Raw genomic sequence first — 21,980 nt, forward strand, 5'->3', positions numbered from 1 at the left:
ATCAAAACCTTCACTGGGATGGGAGACACAGAGGCTGCTGGAACATGCCCTCTGTCTGTGAGAGCTGCTGCTAGCAGAGACATGTTTAATGAATGCTACAATACCCAGTGACACTGGGGGAGACTAGCAGTGCTTAACTGGTAATGAAAGAGGTGCCAGGGCACAAGCACTTTTTTTTACATTAATAACTGATGCAGCATGACCAGAGATGCTGGAGCTATGAACTGTCAAGCCCACAGGTGCCAGGGCTCAGCGCTGACAAGCCCTGGCAAGCCCTGGCACAAATTAAGCACTGGAGACTAGCCTTGAGGTTTTAAAGCCCAGGTCTAAACTACACCTAGAGGGGTGATTGTCTTAGTGACATTTCTATAGTGCAGACACAGTTATATCAGCATCACAGTGCTTCAGCTGTGTCCCTGCAGCTTATTTTGCTTGGGCAGCACCTGGATTAAGCTCTGCTAGCAAAAGCACGTCTTTGCTTGTATAAACTGCATCCCGAGGAGGAGGTCTGCGCAAATCTATCTCTAGTGTAGAAATTAGCTGTTGCCACAGGAGGGCTCTGGATAAAGCTGTGGGAGAGGGCTGCTCTTTCTGCGCTCAGATCAGGATATCAGCAATTGAGCTTCCGGGGTGAGACATTAGTGACCCCTCCATTGTCATGTAGGGGAGCCGGGGCTGAGCAGCCACTGCTCCCTAGCCGGGGGAGAGACAACCCCCCTCTATGCCCAGCCGGGGGGACTTTCTCCGGGGGCTGGAACCAGCCCCGGGGTCTGCCGACACCAGCCCCTGAGCCGGAGCCTGCAGGTGAGGGGAGAGACCCGGGGGAAGGGCTGGGGCCGGGCAGGAAAGTGACTCTGCACCAACTGCCCCTCCTCGCCCCAGCTCTGCTCCCGGAGGGGCGGGGGTCTGCGAGTCCCAGAGCTGCTTCTGCCCCCCCCCCCGGCTCTGCCCCGTGAGCGCCTGCCCAGCCGGCGCCGGGAGAGCGAAGGCCCCGGACCAGGGACCGAGTCTCCCAGCCCGAGGGGAGGGGAGAGGGGGCAGGAGGGAGACGGGCAGAGACTGGCAGGGGCAGCAGGAGCAATTAGTGGGGAGGGAGGTTCCCGGCTCCCAGCCCTGCCCAGCCCCATTCCCTGCAGCACCCTGGGCAGACTGACTTTCCTGGGACAAGGTGAGGAGTAGGAAGAGGAAAAGCCAGTTCCTGCCTCTGCTGGGAGAATGTGCTGCTCTGGGGACAGTGTCAGGGGGATCCCCCAAAGTGGCTCCTTTCATCTCTTTTTCATCTCTTTTCTAGTATTTGATTCAGAGACTCTGGTATTGGGGCGAGTGGGGGGTTGAAATGTTGAAATGTTGTAGTGGGGTTGGTCCTGGTGCAGGGAGCCGAGTCTGCACTAGCATGAAGCAACCAAGCCTTTTCCCACCACCACTGAGTCATCAGCGTCTGTCCACAGGGAAAAGGCCTGGTGGGAATCAGGGTGTGAAATGGCCTAAAGCCCCTTCTGAAACCTGCCCCATCTTCTCGCCCTGATAGGCTGAAGAACCACATCCGGTCCATTCCAGACTGCACTACCCTCCTGGGGCATGGGGCAGGGACATGGCTGGAGCAAAGCTGGCTCAGGTAGGGCATTCGTATTGGAGTTCATGGAAAAGAGAAGAAGGCAGTGAAAGGCTGGGGTCAAACAGGCCCTCATGCTTTGGATACAAACCTGTCCTGGAGGGTTGGGAATCCTCCTGTGATGTGGAAGGTGAACCAATCCCCTGACGGTCCTGAAGCCATATTTAAACTCCTTTATGGGTAGGGGCTGCTGGGAGTTTCTGAAGGAACTTCTCATTTCTGCTACAGGTCCTGTTTTGGCCCCACTGCTCTTTGGTAGTAGAGACCAGCACAGTTACGTCTAGGACTATCTGAGCGACATAGTGCAATCAGGGAACCCTACTGAGGATGGCAGCTTTGAGGCCCCCAGACTACAACTCCCATGAAGCACCAGGGCAGCATTTCCAAATCAAAATATTTCTGGCTTTGGATACCATTTTCCATAGGGATAGGTGGGTGCGGGAATGGTTTTTTGACCTGCCTTTTGGAATTGAACTAGTTCAGGTTTTGTCCAATTTTTTTTAGTATTGAATTTTTACCCAAAAAAAAAAAAAAAATCCTGTTTTCTTCCCCACTCCGTTGATGCTTCTGGGAGTAATGAAAGCAGGGACAGAACCATCAACAGTCTGTGGGGTACAAGGAAAGTGGGGTGAGGGCCTTTTGGAAGGTGATTCTAACTCTAAGCTAGGATTCATGAGAACTACACCGATCCCTGCAGGGCAGAATTCAGCAGAGGGCTCAACCAGGTCTCCCGTGACTGAGCTGGTGGGACTGTGGCTGGCGCAGGAAGCTCTGAATGGGGGATTCTTGGTATTCCAGGAGCCGGTGACCTTCGAGGAGGTGGCTGTGTATTTCACCAAGGAGCAGTGGGCTCTGCTGGTCCCAGGTCAGAGAGCCCTCTACAAGGACGTCATGCAGGAGAATTATGAGACTGTGGCCTCACTGGGTAAGGATTCCTGTCCCCTCGGGTACAGCTTGTGACCATGGGGGCCTCTTCCAGTCTTCTGTTCTTATAAGGGAGCAGGGAAGGAACCCTGAGCAGAAGCCAATGGAGGTGCTTAAGAGACCCCACATCTTAGGGATACATTTCATAGTCCCCAGATCCCATATGAGAGACATCCTCCACATCTCTTCTCATGGGCCAGAAGATTCTGGGACCCACCAGGGATTCTTCTCTTAATATCTCTAGTGATTTGAACAGGGACACACTTGCTTTATTCCCCCAAATTCCTGATAGTGGTTTAAACCCTCTTCTTAATCATTATTAATACTGTGAGTATTTAGCTTGCAGTAGTGCGCAGAGGCCCAAGAGGCCAGGGCCCCATTCTGCTAAGCACTGTACAAACATATAGTAAATGACTGTCTGTGACCCGAGGAGTTTACAGCCTGAAAATCTACTATGACAGGTGCTGACGCACACAGAGACAAGGCACATCTGTGGGATCTGTAAAGAAAATAGAGTTCCCCCTCACACAATTTATTTCAATTCAAGGTGATAATATTTCTCCCTAGCCTCTTAGTAATTGTAGAGATGCCTGCCTTAAAACAACACAAAAGAGTGTGTTTATTAGCTGTCAGTGTTCAGGGGAGGTCATCAGCACAGCCTGCTTCAGAGCTTCATAAAGAAGAGACTATTATAACCATCTAGTCTGACCTGCATCACACAGGCCAGCGAATTTTACCCAGAGATTCCCAATATCTTGTGGTTGAACTGGAGGGTATTTTTTAGAAAGACATCTGGTCCTGACTTGAAATCTCCAAATGATGGCGAACACGCCCTGTCCCTTGGTAAATTGTTCCAGTGGTTAATCCCTCTCACCGTTAAACCTGTGCACCTTATTTCTAGCTTGAATTTATCTAGCTTCAGCTTCCAGCGTTGGACCTTGTCACTATTTTTGCCTACTATATTAAAGACCTGACTGCTACATGAAATCTCCTGCCCATGTAGGTAGGTGCTTGTAGACCTTTCAGGTAGAGCTAGATGAAAAATCGTTTTCCCGTCTTGTGAAAATTTTGAGATTTCAAGGGGTTTGGGAGTTTTTTTCTTTTTTGTCCCACCCGCATCAGGACAAAAAATGAGACCTTTTGAAATTCTGTTGCAGAGAGATCCACCCAGAATAGATAGAAGCCCAGGCATTAGGAAACTCATCTGGGAAGTGGTAGACCCAGTTATATAAGAATACTAGAATGGCCACAATGCGTCAGACCAATGGTGCATCTAGTCCAGTATCCTATCTTCCAACCGTGGCCGCTGCCAGACGCTCAAGAGAGAATGAACAGAACAGGCAATTATCGAGTGATCCATCCCCTGTCATCCAGCCCCAACTTCTAGCAGTCAGAGGTTTAGGGACATCCAGAGCATTGGGTTGAATCCCTGACCATCTTGGCCAATAGCCATTGATGGACCTATCCTCCAGGAACTTATCTAATTCTTTTTTGAACACAGTTATACTTTTGGCCTTCACAACATGCCCTGGCAACGAGTACTGCAGGTTGACTGTGTGTTTGTGTTTGTTGTAAACCTGCTGCCTTTAATTTCATTGGGTGATCCCTGGGTCTTGTGTTGTGTGAAGGAGTAAATAACACTTCCCTATTCATTTTCTCCAAACCATTCATGATTTTGTAAACCTTTATCATATCCCCTGTTAGTCATCTCTTTTCTAAGATGAACAGGTTTCAGAGTAACAGCCGTGTTAGTCTGTATTCGCAAAAAGAAAAGGAGTACTTGTGGCACCTTAGAGACTAACCAATTTATTTGAGCATAAGTTTTCGTGAAGTGAGCTGTAGCTCACGAAAGCTTATGCTCAAATAAATTGGTTAGTCTCTAAGGTGCCACAAGTACTCCTTTTCTTTTTGCTAAGATGAACAGTTTCAGTGTTTTTAATCTTTCATTGTATGGAAGCTGTTCCACACTCCTAATCATTTTTGTTGCCCTTCTCTGTACTTTTTCCAATTCTAATATAACTTCTTCGAGATGAGGCGACCAGACCTGCATGCAGTATTCAAGGTGTGGGTGTACCATGGATTTATATAGTGGCATTATGATATTTTCTGTTTTATTATGTATCCCTTTCCTAATGATTGCTAACATTCTTTTAGCTTTTTTTGCTTACTGCTGCATTTTGAGCAGATGTTTTCAGAGCTCTATCTACAGTGACTTCAAGATCTCTTTCCTGAGTGGTAACAGCTAATTTAAATTCAATTATGTTGTATGTGTAGTTGGGATTATGTTTTCCAATATGAATTACTTCGCACTTATCAATATTGAGTTCATCTGCCATTTTGTTGCCCAGTCACCCAATTTTGTGAAAGCCCTTTGTAGCTCTTCACAGTCAACTTTGCACTTAACCATCTTGAGTATTGTCTGCAAACTTTGCCACTTCCCTGTTTATTCACTTTTCCAGATCATTTACGAATGTATTGAACAGCACAGGTCCCAGTACAGATCCCTGGGGACCCCACTATTTACCTGTTTCCATTCTGAAAACTGACCATGTATTCCTATCCTTGTTTCCTGTATTAACCAATTACTGATCCATGAGAGGACCTTCCCTCTTATCCCATGACAGCTTAATTTGCTTAAGAGCCTTTGGTGAGGGACCTTGTCAAAGGCTTTCTGAAAGTCCACATACACAGTATCAACTGGATCACCCTTGTCCACATTTTTGTTGATGCCTTCAAGGAATTCTAATAAATGGGTGAGGCACAATTTGCCTTTACAAAAGCCATGTTGTCTCTTCCCCAGCTTATTGTATTCATCTATGTGTCTGATCTGTTCTTTACTATAGTTTCTACCAATTTACCTAATACCAAAGTTAGGCTTACAAGCCTGTATTTTCCAGTATTGCCTTTGGAGCCTTTTAAAAAAATCAGTGTTACATTAGCTATCCTCCAGTCTCCAAGCCCCCGCGCTCCAACCCTACTCCCTGGCAGGAGTACGGAAGGGGTGGGGAGGGACCCCCACTTGTTCTGGTCCAGGGCCCCACAAAACCCTAATCCATCCCTGTGCAAGGGTATTAAATTTAACTACATTGTGGTCACTATTACCAAGCAGTTCAGCTATATTCACCTATTGGACCAGATCCTGTGTGTCATTTAGAACTAAATCAAGAATTGCCTCTCCCCTTGTGAGTTCCAGGACTAGTTCCTTCAAGAAGCATCCATTCATGGTGTCTAGAAATTTATCTCTGCCTCCCATCCTGAGGGGACATACCCAGTCAAAACGGGGTAGTTGAAATCCCTCATTATGACTGGGTGTTCTGTTTTTGTGACCTCTCTAATCTCCCTGAGCATTTCACAGTCATCATTACCATCCTGGTCAGGTGGTCGGTAGTATATCCCTACTGCTACACTCTTATTATTCAACTATGGAATTTCTATACATGGAAATTCTATGGTATGGTTTGATTCTTTTAAGATTTTTGCTTTTTTGGCTCTATGCTTTCTTTCACAAGTAGTGTCACTCCCCCACCAGTGAGACCTTCTCTGTCATTCCTATATATTTTGTACCCTGGTGTTCCCGTGTCCCACTGGTTATCATCATTCAATCAAATTTCTGTGGTGGCTATTATATCAATATTCTCATTTAATACAAAGCACTCAAGTTCACCCCTCTTAGGATGTAGTCTTCTGGCATTTGTACACAAACAATATTTAGTTGTCTGCCTTTCTGTGATGTAACAGTGATGGATTCTTTTTCTTTGAACTCTTTTTTTTTTTTTTTTTTTTTCACTTCCTACATGTACAGTACTTTATATCTTCTCCTCTTTACTCGGTCCTTCTTGTAGTGTGGGACTCAAAACTGGACACAGTACTCCAGATGAGGCCTCAGCAATGTCAAATAAAGGGGAACGATCACATCCCTTGATCTGCTGGCAATGCCCCTACTTATACAACCCAAAATGCCATTGGCCTTCTTGGCAACAAGGGTACACTGTTGACTCATATCCAGCTTCTCGTCCACTGTAATCCCTAGGTCCTTTTCTGCAGAACTGCTGCTGAGCCATTCGGTCCCTAGTCTGTAGCAGTCCATGGAATTCTTCCATCTTAAGTGCAGGACTCTGCACTTGTCCTTGTTGAACCTCATCAGATTTCTTTTGGCCCAATCCTCTAATTTGTCTAGGGCCCTCTGTATCCTATCCCTACCCTCCAGCGTATCTACCTCTCCTCCCAGTTTAGTGTCATCTGCAAACTTGCTGAGGGTGCAATCCACGCCATCCTCTAGATCATTAATGAAGATATTGAACAAAACCAGCCCCAGGACCGACCCTTGGGCACTCCACTTGATACCGGCTGCCAAGTAGACATGGAGCCATTGATCACTACCCTTTGAGCCCGACAATCTAGCCAACTTTCTATCCACCTTATAGTCCATTCATCCAGCCCATACTTCTTTAACTTGCTGGCAAGAATACTGTGGGAGACCGTGTCAAAAGTTTTGCTAAAGTCAAGGAGTAACACATCCACTGCTTTCCTCTCATCCACAGAGACAGGCATATTAGAAGGCATAGAAGGCAATTAGATTAGTCAGGCATGACTTGCCCTTGGTGAATCCATGCTGACTGTTCCTGATCACTTTCCTCTCCTCTAAGTGCTTCAGTATTGATTCCTTGAGGACCTGCTCCATGATTTTTACAGGGACTGAGGTGAGGCTGACTGGCCTGTAGTTCACTGGATGCTCCTTCTTCCCTTTTTTAAAGATGGGCACTACATTAGCCTTTTTCCAGTCGTCTGGGACCTCTCCCGATTGCCATGAGTTTTCAAAGGCAATGGCCAATGGCTCTGCAATCACATCCGCCAACTCCTTTAACACTCTTGGATGCAGCGCTTCCAGCCCTATGGACTTGTGCTCGTCCAGCTTTTCTAAATAGTCCCGAAGCACTTCTTTCTCCACAGAGGGCTGGTCACCTCTTCCCCATGCTGTGCTGCCCAGTGCACTAGTCTGGGAGCTGACCTTGTTCATGAAGGCAGAGGCAAAAAAAAGCATTGAGTACATTAGCTTTTTCCACATCCTCTGTCACTAGGTTGCCTCCCTTGACTTTCTTCTTGTTGCTAACATACCTGAAGAAACCCTTCTTGTTACTCTTAAAATCCCTAGCTGCAACTCCAAGTGTGATGTGGCCTTCCTGATTTCACTCCTGCATGCCTGAGCAATATTTTTATACTCCCTGGTCATTTGTCTAAGCTTCCACTTCATATAAACTTCTTTTTTGTGTTTAAGATCAGCAAGGATTTCACTGTTAAGCCAAGCTGGTCGCCTGCCATATTTACTATTCTTTCTACACATCGGGATGGTTTGTTCCTGTAACCTCAATAAGGATTCTTTAAAATACAGCCAGCTCTCCTGAACTCCTTTCCCCCTATTGTTGTTCTCCCAGGGGATCCTGCCCATCAGTTCCCTGAGGGAATCAAAGTCTGCCTTTCTGAAGTCCAGAGTTCGTTTTCTACTGCTCTCCTTTCTTTCTTGTGTCAGGATTCTGAACTCGACCATCTCATGGTCACTGTCTCCCAGGTTCCCATCCACTTTTGCTTCCCCTACTAATTCTTCCCAGTTTGTGAACAGCAGGTCAAGAAGAGCTCTGCCCCTAGTTGGTTCCTCCAGCACTTGCACCAGGAAATTGTCCCCTACACTTTCCAAAAACTTCCTGGATTGTCTGTGCACCTCTGTATTGCTCTCCCAGCAGATATCAGGGTGATTGAAGTCTCCCATGAGAACCAGGGCCTGCGATCTAGTAACTTCTGTGAGTTGCCGGAAGAAAGCCTCGTCCACCTCATCCCCCTGGTCTCGTGGTCTATAGCCAGACTCCCAGCACAACATCACCCTTGTTGCTCACACTTCTAAACTTAATTCAGAGACTCTCAGGTTTTTCTGCAGTTTCATACCGGAGCTCTGAGCAGTCATACTACTCTCTTACATACAGTGCAACTCCCCCACCTTTCTGCCCTGCCTGTCCTTCCTGAACAGTTTATACCCATCCATGACAGTACTCCAGTCATGTGAGTTATCCCACCAAGTCTCTGTTGTTCCAATCTCATCATAATTCCTTGACTGTGCCAGGACTTCCAGTTCTCCCTGCTTGTTTCCCAGGCTTCGTGCATTTGTGTATAGGCACTTGAGATAACTCGGTGATCATCCCTCTTTCTCAGTACGAGGCAGGAGCCCTCTCCTATCCTTCCTTACATCATTGGAACCTACATGGACTACCAGCTCCTCCCCAGCATTGCATACATGTCTATCTAGATGTCTTGAGAGGTCTGCAACCCTCGCACCAGGCAGGCAGTTCACCATGCAGTTCTCCCAGTCATCACAAACCCAGCTACCTATATTTCTAATGATTGACTCTCCTATTACTATTACTTGGCTCTTCCTAATAACTGGAATACCATGACATCATCTGGAATCGTTTCCCTCTGCTCCAGTTGGATGTCCTCCTTCCCCATAAGAACATAAGAATGGCCATACTGGGTCAGACCAAAGGTCCATCCAGCCCAGTATCCTGTCTACCGACAGTGGCCAATGCCAGATGCCCCAGAGAGAGTGAACCTAACAGGTAATGATCAAGTGATCTCTCTCCTGCCATCCATCTCCACCCTCTGACAAACAGAGGCTAGGGACACCATTCCTTACCCATCCTGCCTAATAGCCATTAACCCCAAGACTTCCTTACCCATCCTGGCTAATAGCCATTAACCCCGAGACTTTCATCCTCCTCAGCAGCACAGAGGCTGTCAGACTTGGGGTGAGACCGTTCTGCTCTGTCCTGAAAAGTCTTGTCTGTGATTAGGGGGCTGGAACACATGACTTATGAGAAGAGGCTGAGGGAACTGGGATTGTTTAGTCTGCGGAAGAGAAGAATGAGGGGGGATTTGATAGCTGCTTTCAACTACCTGAAAGGGGGTTCCAGAGAGGATGGATCTAGACTGTTCTCAGTGGTAGAAGGTGACAGAACGAGGAATAATGGTCTCAAGTTGCAGTGCTGGAGGCTTAGGTTGGATATTGGGAAAAACTTTTTCACTAGGAGGGTGGTGAAGTACTGGAATGCGTTACCTAGGGAGGTGGTGGAATCTCCTTCCTTTGAGGTTTTTAAGGTCAGGCTTGACAAAGCCCTGACTGGGATGATTTAGCTGGGGATTGGTCCTGCTTTGAGCAGGGAGTTGGACTAGATGACCTCCTGAGGTCCCTTCCAACCCTGATATTCTGTGATTCTATTATTCTACCTCTCTGTCTCCCTTAGCTTCTCCTGTTTAGTCACTCTCCACAGCCCATACTCAGTCTCTGAGGGCCATGAGCTCTTTTCGCCGAGTGCAAAAATATGCCACCATAACCCGCCCACAAGGCAGATAATCATACATGTTTCATTCAGGGCAATAAACTGGATAGCCCCCACACTGCTGCTGGGCTTCTGCCTGCATTCTTTTTTGCTTTTGCAGGGTTGGTTGGTTTGTTTGTTCATTTGTTCTTTCATTCTTTGGTGGTTTTGTTTTGGGTTTTTTTGGGGTGTGTGTGAGTGGGGTTCTTGGCCTAAGTTTAAAGTATGTTTGTTAGATGTATCTTGCTCTCAGGTTTCCCCCCCCCCCCCCCCCCCCAAGTTGCCTTGCAAAACTCCCCTGTTCACTAGCTCCTCTGGTCACTTAGAAGCAGGTTTTTTAAACCCCTCTTTTCCCTGAGTTAGCCTTGCTCCTTGTCAAGGGGTCAAAGGATGGCTGGCAAGAGCCTCATTAGTAAGGTCTCAGCCTAGCCTAGCAGGCCACTAGGCTCAGCACACAGCCCCCAAAACAGACCACACTATAAACATCAATCAAGCAGGCACACAACAAGCTAACAGACAACAAAGTCACCCCCAGGATCACCTAATCACTCCTCCTGCACCTGGAGAGCTCCCTCCCAGGACTCCCCTGTTTGCAAGGCTCTGATTTGGAGCAGAGACTTGGCTCTGCCAGTCCCTCTGGGGTGCCCAAACCCCCAGGCTGTGGAACCAATTTCTCTCTTGCGTTGGCCCAATTAATATTTAATTGTTTATTCAAAATGGAACAGCTCCAATGGGGGAAGTTCGCAAAGAATGAGAGAGATATGAGCTCTCCCTGGGGTGCAGAAGGTATAGACTGAACTTGCTGCTCTGCTAGATTCTGGCCGGGGACTCAAACCTAGATCCCAGCCGCATTCCCTACCCATTGGAATGGATGGGGCTCTCTGACCCTAGGCTTCATCCTGGACCTGAGAAATTGGTTTCCATAAATTGGCATTTTCTGATTTAAAAAAAAAAACATTGTGTCAAAAATTTCCCCACCAGCTCTGTTCCAGGTCTTTGCGGTAAGGGCAGGATTCATGTCCTTCCCCTGATTTCCCAGCATGCTTTGGCCCACTCTAGGACATTGACAGAGAATCATAGAAGATTAGGGTTGGAAGAGAACTCAGGAGGTTATCTAGTCCAATCCCTGCTCAAAGCAGGACCAACCCCAACTAAAGCATTCCAGCCAGGGCTTTGTCAAGCCGGGCTTTAAAAATCTCTAAGGATGGAGATTCCACACCTCCCTAGGTAACCCATTCCACTGCTTCACCACCCTCCTGTGGAAGCGTTTCAGCTTCAGAGAGAGGACCTGGGCTTCAGTCTCTTACTAGCAGCCTAAATTTAGCCTCCAGGACCTCTCTCATAGAATCATAGAATATCAGGGTTGGAAGGGATCTAGTCCAACCCCCTGCTCAAAGCAGGACCAATCCCCAACTAAATCATCCCAGCTAGGGCTTTGTCAAGCCTGATCTTAAAAACTTCAAAGGAAGGAGATTCCACCACTTCCCTAGGTAACACATTCCAGTGCTTCACCACCCGCCTAGTGAAAAAGTTTTTCCTAATATCCAACCTAAACCTCCCGCACTGCAACTTGAGACCATTGCTCCTTGTTCTGTCATCTGCCACCACTTAGAACAGCCTAGCTCCATCCTCTTTGGAACCCCCCTTCAGGTAATTGAAGGCTGCTATCAAATCCCCCCTCACTCTTCTCTTCTGCAGACTAAATAAGCCCAGTTCCATCAGCCTCTTCTTGTAAGTCATGTCCCCCAGGCCCCTAATAATTTTCATTGCCTTCCGCTGGACTCTCTCCAATTTGTCCACTACATGGGGGGCCCAAAACTGGATGCAGTACTCCAGATGTGGCCTCACCGGTGCCAAATAGAGGGGAACGATCACGTCCCTCGATCTGCTGGCAATGCTTCTATTAATGCAGCCCAATATGCCATTAGTCTTTTTGACAACAAGGGCCCACTGCTGACAGAGCAGCCAGAGTGAGCTACGTTTCCCAGTATGCCTTGCTCTTGGGCAAAGACATCTGAGGGCAACTGCCTGGAACCCCCAGAAGCCATCTTGGCCCATCACTGGCAAGTGGAGCACAAGGTTGTCTGGAGCTACTTGTACCACTCCAGCCTCAGGCGGTAAAGCTAAGGTCAGCAGTTGCTTCCTTATTAATTCCTGGCTGCTCCTCCAGTTCAGTGACTTGGTCTTTTGACCAAGGATCCTGGAACTGAGCTGGGCTGACCAGGTTCCCATAGTACACCTTAAAAAGTCAGTCCACTGTCCTGTTACACCATGAAATGGGCAGGTGGATTTTTACACCCCAGCGACGTGTGTGTTTGTGTGTGTGTGTGTGTACAAACCGGGGAGCCTTAAGTGGACTGCAGAGGACCCCGTTTGACTGCCACCGGATGTGTGAACCCACAGAGTGGGTCTCCATGAATATTTTCTAGTCGCTTTGTCTCAAGCACCCCCTCGCCCAGCAAAGAAAGGGGCTGATATGAAAGCAGAGAACTGCCTGCATGAGAAGCACAACGTGAATACCAGCCTCAACCTCTCCCATTTTCTACCCTGAGCAGGGTTTCCCGTTCCCAAACCCCGCGTGATCTCCCAGCTGGAAGGAGGGGAGGAGCCGTGGGTCCCAGATCCCCAGGGCTCTGAGGACAGAGAGGTCCCAAGACGCAGCCACAAAGGTGAGGATTTAGTTAAACTAACTTGGAAACCATCCAAGCCCTTGGGAGCTCCCCCAGTTCTGTCTCATCTCATCCAGGTCAGGATTGTCCCCAGCAGGTCATATCCTCATGGCGGACTCAACTCAGCGCTTCCCGCCCACCCTGCCTGAGACCTGTTTGGAGATCCCTTCCCATGCTTGCTCAGACAGGCTGCGGGGGCAGGCCTGGCCCTGCTCTCTCTCCTCTGGGAGAATGGAGGGTTTGGGGAATCAGCTTCTGATTTTTGACCCTCTCAATTCCTTTGTGACCCTCCCTTTAGCATCCCCATTCCCAATGTTCCCTTGCTGCCTGCAGAGACACTGACTCGTGTCTGGATTCTCTCAATTGCAGCTGCCGAGGGGATGGCGAGGGGGGAGGAGGAGGAGAGGCCGCAACAGGACACCCCTGCGCAGCTGCAGGTGCAGAGCCCTGGTCAGGGAGCAGCCTGTGTGACTGAGGGCAGTTCAGGAAGGCAGCAGAGAAACTCGCCCTCAGAGTCGGAGTGTGAGCCAGGCTCTGGGCTGCACCCCACCAGGGGCCCATCCCCTCCCTGTGGCGGAGCTGTGGAGAGTCAGGGCCAGGCCAGGGATCGGCCCAATGTGTGCAGCGAGTGCGGGAAAGGCTTCCGGCGCGGCTCAGACCTCAGCAAGCACCGCCGGTCCCACGGCGAGCGTCCCCACCAGTGCCCCGAGTGCGGGAAAGGCTTCCCCGTCCGCTCAGCCCTGGCCACCCACCGGCGCATCCACACAGGGGAGCGCCCCTATGCCTGTGACGCATGTGGGAAGCGCTTTGGCCAGAGCTCCCACCTGATGCAGCACCTGCGCTCCCACACAGGGGAGAAGCCCCATCGGTGCCCCGAGTGTGGGAAGAGCTTCCGGGAGGGCTCCACGCTGGCCCGGCACCGCCGCACCCACCGCCAGGAGAAGCCCCACACCTGCCCCCACTGCGGGAAGGGTTTCCACGAGCGGTCCAACTTTGCCCGGCACCAGCGCACCCATGCCGGAGAGCTACTCTCTGCCCCAGAGGAGGAGGGGAAGTCCTTCATCTGCCCCGAGTGCGGGAAGGGCTTTGGCCGCAACGCCTACCTGACCCTGCACCGGCGCGTGCACACAGGGGAGAGGCCCTACGCCTGCACCGACTGCGGGAAGAGCTTCAGCGCCAGCTCCAACCTGACCCGGCACCAGCGCATCCACACAGGCGAGAGGCCCTACCCCTGTGCCCGCTGCGGGAAACGCTTCTCCCAGAGCTCCACCCTCTTTGTGCACCTGCGCACCCACACCGGGGAGGCACCCTACCGCTGCGCTGCCTGCGGGAGGGGCTTCAGCCAGAACTCCACCCTCCTGGCACACCAACGCACCCATAGGGGTGAGAAACCCTGCCGCCAGCCCCCAGGATCCTGTGCCAGGAACGGGCCCTACCTGGGCAAGTGCTGTGCCAGTGACCCGCTGCTCCAGAGGCACCAGAAGGCACACCTGTGATGGGGGACCTGTCCCCACACAGAGGCATGGTAGAGCGCAGCTCTGAGGAATAGCCCAGGGTCAGGGCCCTGCCTGGGGATAGGAGACCCAAACTCAGTTTCTTGCTCTTCCATAAATCACTTAGGCCCAGATTGTCAAAGGTATTTAGGCTCCTGACTCTTATTGATTTAAATGGACTTTAAGGTCAGATTTTAAAGGTATTTGGGTGCTTAAAGATGCCTAAAAATTCAGTTCCAAAAGGGAACCAAACAAAGTAGAAATTTCCCATGCAACAAAATTCCATCATGTTCTGGCTGTGACTTTGTATGTTTTTATTTATTTATATATAATACACACACACACACACACACACACACACACACACACTCTTATATAACTTAGAAAATTTTTTCACTTCAAGGTCCAAGGTTTTCATCTAAAGGCCAAAAGACCAAAAACATCAAGACACTTGATCACGGCCTTGGATAGGCCAAGAGACTACTTACACTTGATCTTATACCAAACACACACACACACACACGTATACTATATGTATTATGCAATATATATATTTTTAATTGAAACAAACAATCATATTAAAAGGAAAATCAAAATGGTCCCTCCCCAAAAGGTAGAAATAGAACCTTTCTGCCTTCTAGGCATGTTTCCATCTCATTTTATTTTTCCTCAATGAAATTTCATCAGAACTAATCCATTTCTCCTATTTTGACAGAATGCCCCTTCCAACAGAGAACCATTCCCTCCAAATGTTTTTGGCTAGCTCTAGTGCTTAACCTCCTCCAGTGCTTTCGAAAAATCCCTCCAGGTGCCTGTCTGCAGCTTTAGGCACCTAGATACCTTTGTAAACCTGGGCCTTCGTGTGTGTGGGTCTCAGTCCCCCATCTGTAAAATGGGGTTATAGCTCTGCCCTGCCTGACGGAGGTATGCAAGGAGAAATGCACTGAAGGTTGTGAGGTGCCCAGATGCTACAGTGATGGAAGCTCTCTTAGCATCATAGATAGGTAGCATGGGGTTAGCGAACTGCCATTGAATTTCCCTGGGACTTGGGTGCCCAAGTCTTTGGGGGCCTAAGTCCTTTAGGTTGTCGTAAATATAAAGGGAAGGGTAACCACCTTTCTGTATACAGTGCTATAAAATCCCTCCTGGCCAGAGGCAACATCCTGTTACCTGTAAAGGGTTAAGAAGCTCAGCTAACCTGGCTGGCACCTGACCCAAAGGACCAATAAGGGAACATGATACTTTCAAATCTTGGAGGAGGGATAGTTCAGTGGTTTGAGCATTGGCTTGCTAAACCCAGGGTTTTGAGTTCAATCCTTGAGGGGGCCATTTAGGGTTCTGGGGCAAAAATTGGGGATTGGTCCTGCTTTGACTAGGGGGTTGGAGAAGATGGATTTCTGTCTGGTCTCTCTCAGTCCCAAGAGAGAACAAACACGTAAACAAAGAGCACAAACAAAAGCCTTTCCCCTGTGAGAGACAGCGAGACCCCGAAAAAGAGCTGCACGAGCTGCAGCAGCAGCATGAACGGGCTGGTGGAGAGATTTTATGGGACCCTGAGGATGATACTGAGGACTTTTATGAATCAGCATCTGCAGGACTGGGACAAGTACCTGCTGTGACCAAGTGGGACTGTTCTTAATGTTTCCTCTGAATACTATAGGGGTGCCTCAGTTTCCCCTATGCATTTCTTAAGTCTCTAGGTGGTAGGATAAGGGAGTGTAATTGTTGCAGAGCAAAGGGCCAGGGTACATAAATGGCCGACAGTCTGTCTCCTGGCAACTGATGGCCTGGGCCCTTCCCCCCTGCAAGGTGAGAGCTAAAGGGTTGGAGAACAAAGAATCAGGTGACCTCCTGACCTGGGAAAGGGACAAAGCCCAGAGGAGGCGGGACTGGAGGGTGAGTCAGTTTGGGGCCGACTGGGGACGTGGAGTGAAGTGCAGACGAGGTTGTCTGGCTCACTGCCCCCCAAAATGGACCCGGCTGAGGGGTCCTATTCTATGTACCTACAAGCTCTGTTTTAGACCATGTTCCTGTCATCTAATAAACCTCTGTTTTACTGGCTGGCTAAGAGTCACGTCTGACTTGGAGTGCAGGACCCTCTGGCTTCCCCAGGACCCCGCCTGCGTGGACTCGCTGTGTGAAGCTCACGGAGGAGCAGAGGATGCTGAATGCTCTGAGGTCAGGCCTAAGAAGGTGGAAGCTGTGTGAGCTTTTTGCCCTGCAGACAGGCTGCTCACAGAGAGGAGACCTCACCCCAGTCCTGACTGGCTTTGTAGGGAGTAGTTCCAGAGCATCGCCCAGAGACTCTGACAGCTGGTGTCAGGGGTGGGATGTACTGCACCCCGTGGATGGCATTTCCTGCAGTAAGTGACTGGGGAGCAGTAAAAGGAAGGGGGGCTAATGAGGACCAGGCGTGCTGAAGGCTCAGAGAGGAGCGGTTTCAGGGGCGGAGGAGCTACGCTTAACCCCTGGGAGGGTGTGACCAGCGAGAAGGACTGTGCAGTAATGGGGTCCTCCTGGGGACTGCAGTGAGCAGTCTCGGGGCGGAGGAGCCTGCGGTTTGGCCCTGGCAAGGAGGTGGTGACCTTGAGAAGGCTGGCACACTAGGGGTTCTCCCTAGAAACCATGGGGGAGCTAAGAGCACACAGGCCTGTGAGTCCACAACAACTTGGGAACAGCGAAGTGATGGCCTATCACCATCTCCTTAAGAAGGACACTGTAATCCTATGCAAAAAGAGAGGGTTCCGCATTCAAAAGTTCACCAAAGCACAGTTAATCGTGCAGCTGGAGGATGATGACCACTCTAAGGAACAGATTCCTGACCCAAATGGAGCTATAGCAGGATCTGGGAGCAGCTGGAGTGGTAGCCAGGCATTCCCAAGACTCCTGTCCCCAACCAGATGAGGGTCTTCACGATTGGGTTCCTCATCAGGGGATCAGAGACAGACGGATTGGAGCTGAGTCCCAAGAGAGAACCAACAGGTAAACAAAGAGCACAAACAAAAGCCTTTTCCCCCCTCCAAGATTTGAAAGTATCATGTTCCCTTATTGGTCCTTTGGGTCAGGTGCCAGCCAGGTTAGCTGAGCTTCTTAACCCTTTACAGGTAACAGAATGTTGCCTCTGGCCAGGAGGGATTTTATAGCACTGTATACAGAAAGGTGGTTACCCTTCCCTTTATATTTATGACAAGGTTCCTTTGAAAATCTTAGCCCACACAGCTTAGGAGGATAAGGGGATTGGTGTGTGTGTGTGTGGTGTAGGGAGAGGAACAGTCAGAGGAGGGAGGGAGCTGGTATTTGAGTGGGGGAGGGAGTGGCTGCCTTAGGAAGTAGGGGTTCTGGTGAAAGAGGTGGGCACTGCATGAATGGATTGTTTTTCTGGGGTTGCGAGGAATTGGGAGCCAAAGTGAAATTTTATTTTTCTTAAAGCCCCAAACTATCCAAAGTGATGAAGGCCTCTGGGGCGGCAGGAGGGGAGATAACAAGCTAGCTGTGCCATCTAGTGTATTGTCCCCTCCTGCCACACACACGCATTCTGGGCAATTCCTGTGTTTTGGAGCTCTCCATAGTGATGGACAAAAATCCTGTAGCTCCCTCTCCATGCAGCTGGTCACAAAACAGGAAACAGCATTCACAAATGTGTTTCAAGGGATGTTTCCTGTTCTTTCACCCGTATGCAGTCCAAACCAAGGGCAAAGCCCCACTTCAGTCCCATTTGTGCTCTATTTTGAGGGATTAAGGGGGATTTAATACCCTCTAACCCAGGGGTAGTCAGTTATTTTTTCTCAAGATCCAAATTTCTTGGTCAAGTATAATCAAGGTCCAGACTCCAGAGAACATAATTTTAAAAATCCCAACAATAATGATAATAAGTAAATAACATTTTGGGGCCTATTCAAAAGTGTCTGGTGGTCCGGATTTGGCCCATGGTCCACCTATTGACTACTCCTGCTCTTAGCTATCAATCTATCTATCTAATCACATTAAAGTTGGTCCCATGGAAAATTATCATGAAAATGAGGGGGGAAATGTTTTTGTTGAAATTTTTCACAGAAAATTTCAACTTTTAAATGCAAAATGGAAATATTTCAATTCTGAAAGGATACCATGGTGCCTCATGGGAGATGTAGTTTGTGTGCTTCTTGCTCCCATTCTCCTTTATGGCCAGGCTCCTTAGTTGGCCCTCATCTCCCATGGTGCCTTGCTGAGGGAAGGTGGTGAATCATGGAAGTCCCATGGCCACGATACATCATGGGAGATGAAATCCAGCTGGGGAACCCAGCCCATCGAGTAGAATGGGGATATGAAACAACTGAACTACAATTCTCATGAAGCAACCTTGGCAGAATTTCCAAATGGAAACATTTCATTTTGAGGGAGTTCAGGGTTTTGCGTTTTGTTTTGTCTTTTAGATGAAAAACTGATATTTTCCTCAGAAATCATATATTTTCTTTTTCATGAAAAATGTGTTAGTCAAAATTCAAATTTCCATCAGTAAAAAGTTTAGACAGCATATGTTTTGGCCAGTCATAATCACCATGCATATCCCTCTATCAGTCTAGCTGTACTTCATATATGTGTTTGGTAATATATATGTGGAGAAAACTTCCAGTCATTTCCTTATCTGTAGTCTGTCTCTTTCTCTGTTTTGTCTTGTTTAAATTGTAAACTCTTTGGCACAGAGACCATGTCTTTCTATGTGTTTATGTAGCGCTCGGTGCAATGGGGCCCCAATCAGAACTGGGCCTGTTCATTGCTACTGTAGTACAATTAATAAATGTTAATTACTTCTGTTAAAATATGAATCATGCTTGGAACACACAGAGAATTGTGTGTGTGTTTGTGAGCGAGCAGATGTAGGCCTAGAGCAGGATGTAAATGGTAGAGCTGGACAAAAATTTTTGGAGAAACAAAAAGAATAGAAAAGAAACCAAAACATTTTTTTGATGTTTTTGGAAATGAAACATTTTGATTTTTGGTTTGGAACAACATTTTGTTTCATAATTTCCTTTAATTTTTTTTAATGTGAAAAGTATTGAAATCAGAAACCTTGTTCGATCCAAAACCATTTTTTCTGACTTTTCAATTCACTTAAACTTTAAAAAAAATTGTTTTTAGGTCGACCTGATTTTTTTTCCTAATTTTCTTTAGGAATTGCCAGTGACCTGAAAAGTCAGTTATTCACCTGGATTTAATAAGCAGAGCCTGGCTCTCATGCTGATCCTCTGCACAAGGGGAATTTCAGCCAATGTCTATGAAATAAGTACATTTTATGGCACACATACTCAGCTGGTGCACTGAGTCCAATGGAGCAACACCAATTTACACCCAGCTGGGGATTGACTGTAGTGGAGATAGGGCTGATTCACACCAGCTGGGGCTCTGGCCTCATTTACATCTGTGGGGGCTGTTGATGAACACATGTAGCTGGCTCTAGGTCAGAGGTGGGTAAACTATGGCCCAGCCCGTGGGACCTTCCTGCCCAACCCTACCCCAAGCTCCTGACCTGGGAGGCTAACCCCTGGCCCCTCCCCTGCTGTTCACCCTCCCCTGCAGGCTCAGCTCACAATGCTCTGGGTGGCGGGGCTGTGAGCTCTTGCTGGGCAGCACAGCTGCAGAGCCGCGGCCTGACCCGGTGCTCTGTGCTGCACAGTGGCGTGGCTGGCTCCAGCTGGGTGGTGCGGCTGCCTGTCCTGGTGCTCTGAGCGGCGCGGCTGTAGCACCGCCAGCCACCGGTGCTCCAGGCAGTGCGATTAGGGGGCAGGGAGCGGGGGGGGGGGGTTGGATAGAGGGCAGGGGAGTTCAGGGTGGTGGTCAGGGGACAGGGGTGTGGATAGGGGTTGGGGCGGTCAGAAGGCAGGGAACAGGTGGGTTGAATGGGAGCAGGGGTCCCGGGGGGGGCAGTCAGGAAGGAGGGGGGGTTAGATGAGGCAGTTGGGGGCAGGAGTTCTGGGGGCTGTCAGGGAGAAGGGGTGGTTGGATGGGGCAGGGGTCCTGGGGGGGGGGGCAGTCAGGAAGGAGGGGGGGTTAGATGAGGCAGTTGGGGGCAGGAGTTCTGGGGGCTGTCAGGGAGAAGGGGTGGTTGGATGGGGCAGGGGTCCCGGGGGGGGCAGTCAGGAATGAGAGATGGGGCGGTAGGGGGCAGGGAGGGGTGGATGGGGCAGGGGTTCCAGGGAGGCCGTCAGGGAACAGAGGGGGTTGGATGGGGCGGGAAGCGGGGGGGGGGTCGGATAGGGGGTGGGGGCTGGGCCATGCCTGGCTGTCTGGGGAGCCACTGCCTCCCCTAATCGACCCTCCATACAATTTCAGAAACCCGATGTGGCCCTCAGGCCAAAAAGTTTGCCTGCCCCTGCTCTAGGTGAACCCAGGTAGTGCAGGCCAGAGGAGAGAAATGTCTTGATAAACCCTATTATCCTGCATTAGGTAGCTTCAGCTATGGTAAGCAGCCTTGGGGACTCTCCTCACTGATCCTAAACACCCATATAATGATGCTACTAGCTGGGGTCAGCTGTAGCTTTTCAACACGGGACCTCACCCCAGGAGCCTATACTGCCTGACTCATGTTACCCCTTTTTGGCCCAAGTTGGTAGCCAGTTTGTGGGGTCCTGTGAGTTGCTTCTACTAGGAAGAGAAATTAATGATAGAGTCAGGTGTTTCTTTGGTGCAATCCTGTTTATTTGCAAAGAATGTACAAAGCCCTGTTTTCCTGAACACAAGAGGAATCAAACAACAGGAGACAGTTTCTTTGATCACAGCTCAAAGGTCTTTCAGCCAGCACTCTGCCCAAAAGCTCTCCCTTGGCTTTTCACAGGGCCTCCTTTCTTTCTTGCTGCCCTTTATCTCAACTTCTGTGGTCTTTCTGCTGCTTCCCTTCCAGACACACAAACCTTCACAAAACACTAGCCAGCAAAACTTCTCCACAAAGCTCAGTTTCAGAATGGGGACGTGTACTTTTGTTTTGGGTGGAGGCTGCTATTGTTTCAGCTATTTCATTCCATAAAGGAGCTTCATTGTTTCTTACATTTATCCCAGTTGAAGGGTGGTTACAGTCACCAACTTCACTGAGGTTTTACCCCACCCATAACAACCCAAAAGAAGTAGCAGACTCTCTAGATGCGGTCTAGCCACTAAGGGGGGCCAAACAGCAGGACTGGATTAGTTTGCGTTATACCCACATAGCAACAATCACTGTGATTTTTTTTTTTCTTCTTCCATCAGCAGCTGGACAGGAAGTGATATGGACTTGCCCTGGTGGTTTATGCCCTTGTGACCACCAGACTGGAGTGCTGTAAGAGACGAGGAAGGGTGGTCCAGCGGTCCAGGATCTAGCTTAGCACTTGTGAGACCTTGGTTCAATCCCTTGTGCTGCTGCAGCCTCCCTTTGGGCAAATCCCTTAGCCTTTCTGCACCTCAGATCCCTATTTGGATGCTAGCACTGCCCTACCAAGTATGTTGTGAGGAGAAATGTACTGAAGATCATGATGGGGACCAGATAAATACATGAAGCTGACAGAATGTCCTATACATGTGAGTGAATAAAATACTTCTAAAGAATCCCCTCAGCCAGGCACAGAACAGGGTAACCTGCTGCCGAGGTGACCTGTGCCGGGGAGGGAAGCTCTCTTCCTGATTTTGAAATTTGGCTTTGTACTAAATTGGAATGAAAAATTACCGCGCTGCCCCTCCCCCAAATTGTTTCAGTTCAATCAGCATGTTTCAAAATGTTTCACTGAGAAAATGTCAGAACAGGGTGTTTGGAAATTTTGTTTCTGGTTTTCTTCCAAAATGAAATTCCAGAGCACATGGAACCACATATTTGGAAGTCAGTAGTGAAGATAGGCATCAGAACAATTTACCAAGGGGTTACGGTGGATTCTCCATCACAGGCAATTTTTAAATCAAGATTGATTTTTTTCAG

The 21,980-nt window shown here is 49.0% G+C and overlaps 1 protein-coding gene across 1 annotated transcript in view; it reads left to right on the forward strand.

The window, feature by feature from the left end:
* The window catches only part of LOC102930021 (zinc finger protein 7), a 36,021-nt gene extending 17,160 nt beyond the window's left edge, over positions 1-18,861 (forward strand). Inside the window, exons 2-5 of the mRNA XM_043528818.1 lie at positions 1,529-1,615; positions 2,411-2,537; positions 12,456-12,569; positions 12,939-18,861. Of these exons, the coding sequence (XP_043384753.1) occupies positions 1,592-1,615; positions 2,411-2,537; positions 12,456-12,569; positions 12,939-14,065 (1,392 nt within the window). The 5' untranslated portion in view covers positions 1,529-1,591 and the 3' untranslated portion in view covers positions 14,066-18,861. The remainder of the gene's footprint in view (positions 1-1,528; positions 1,616-2,410; positions 2,538-12,455; positions 12,570-12,938) is intronic.
* Positions 18,862-21,980: the final 3,119 nt, after the last annotated feature.

Source organism: Chelonia mydas, chromosome 14, assembly GCF_015237465.2.
Source record: "Chelonia mydas isolate rCheMyd1 chromosome 14, rCheMyd1.pri.v2, whole genome shotgun sequence".
In the NCBI taxonomy this organism is placed as follows: domain Eukaryota; kingdom Metazoa; phylum Chordata; order Testudines; family Cheloniidae; genus Chelonia; species Chelonia mydas.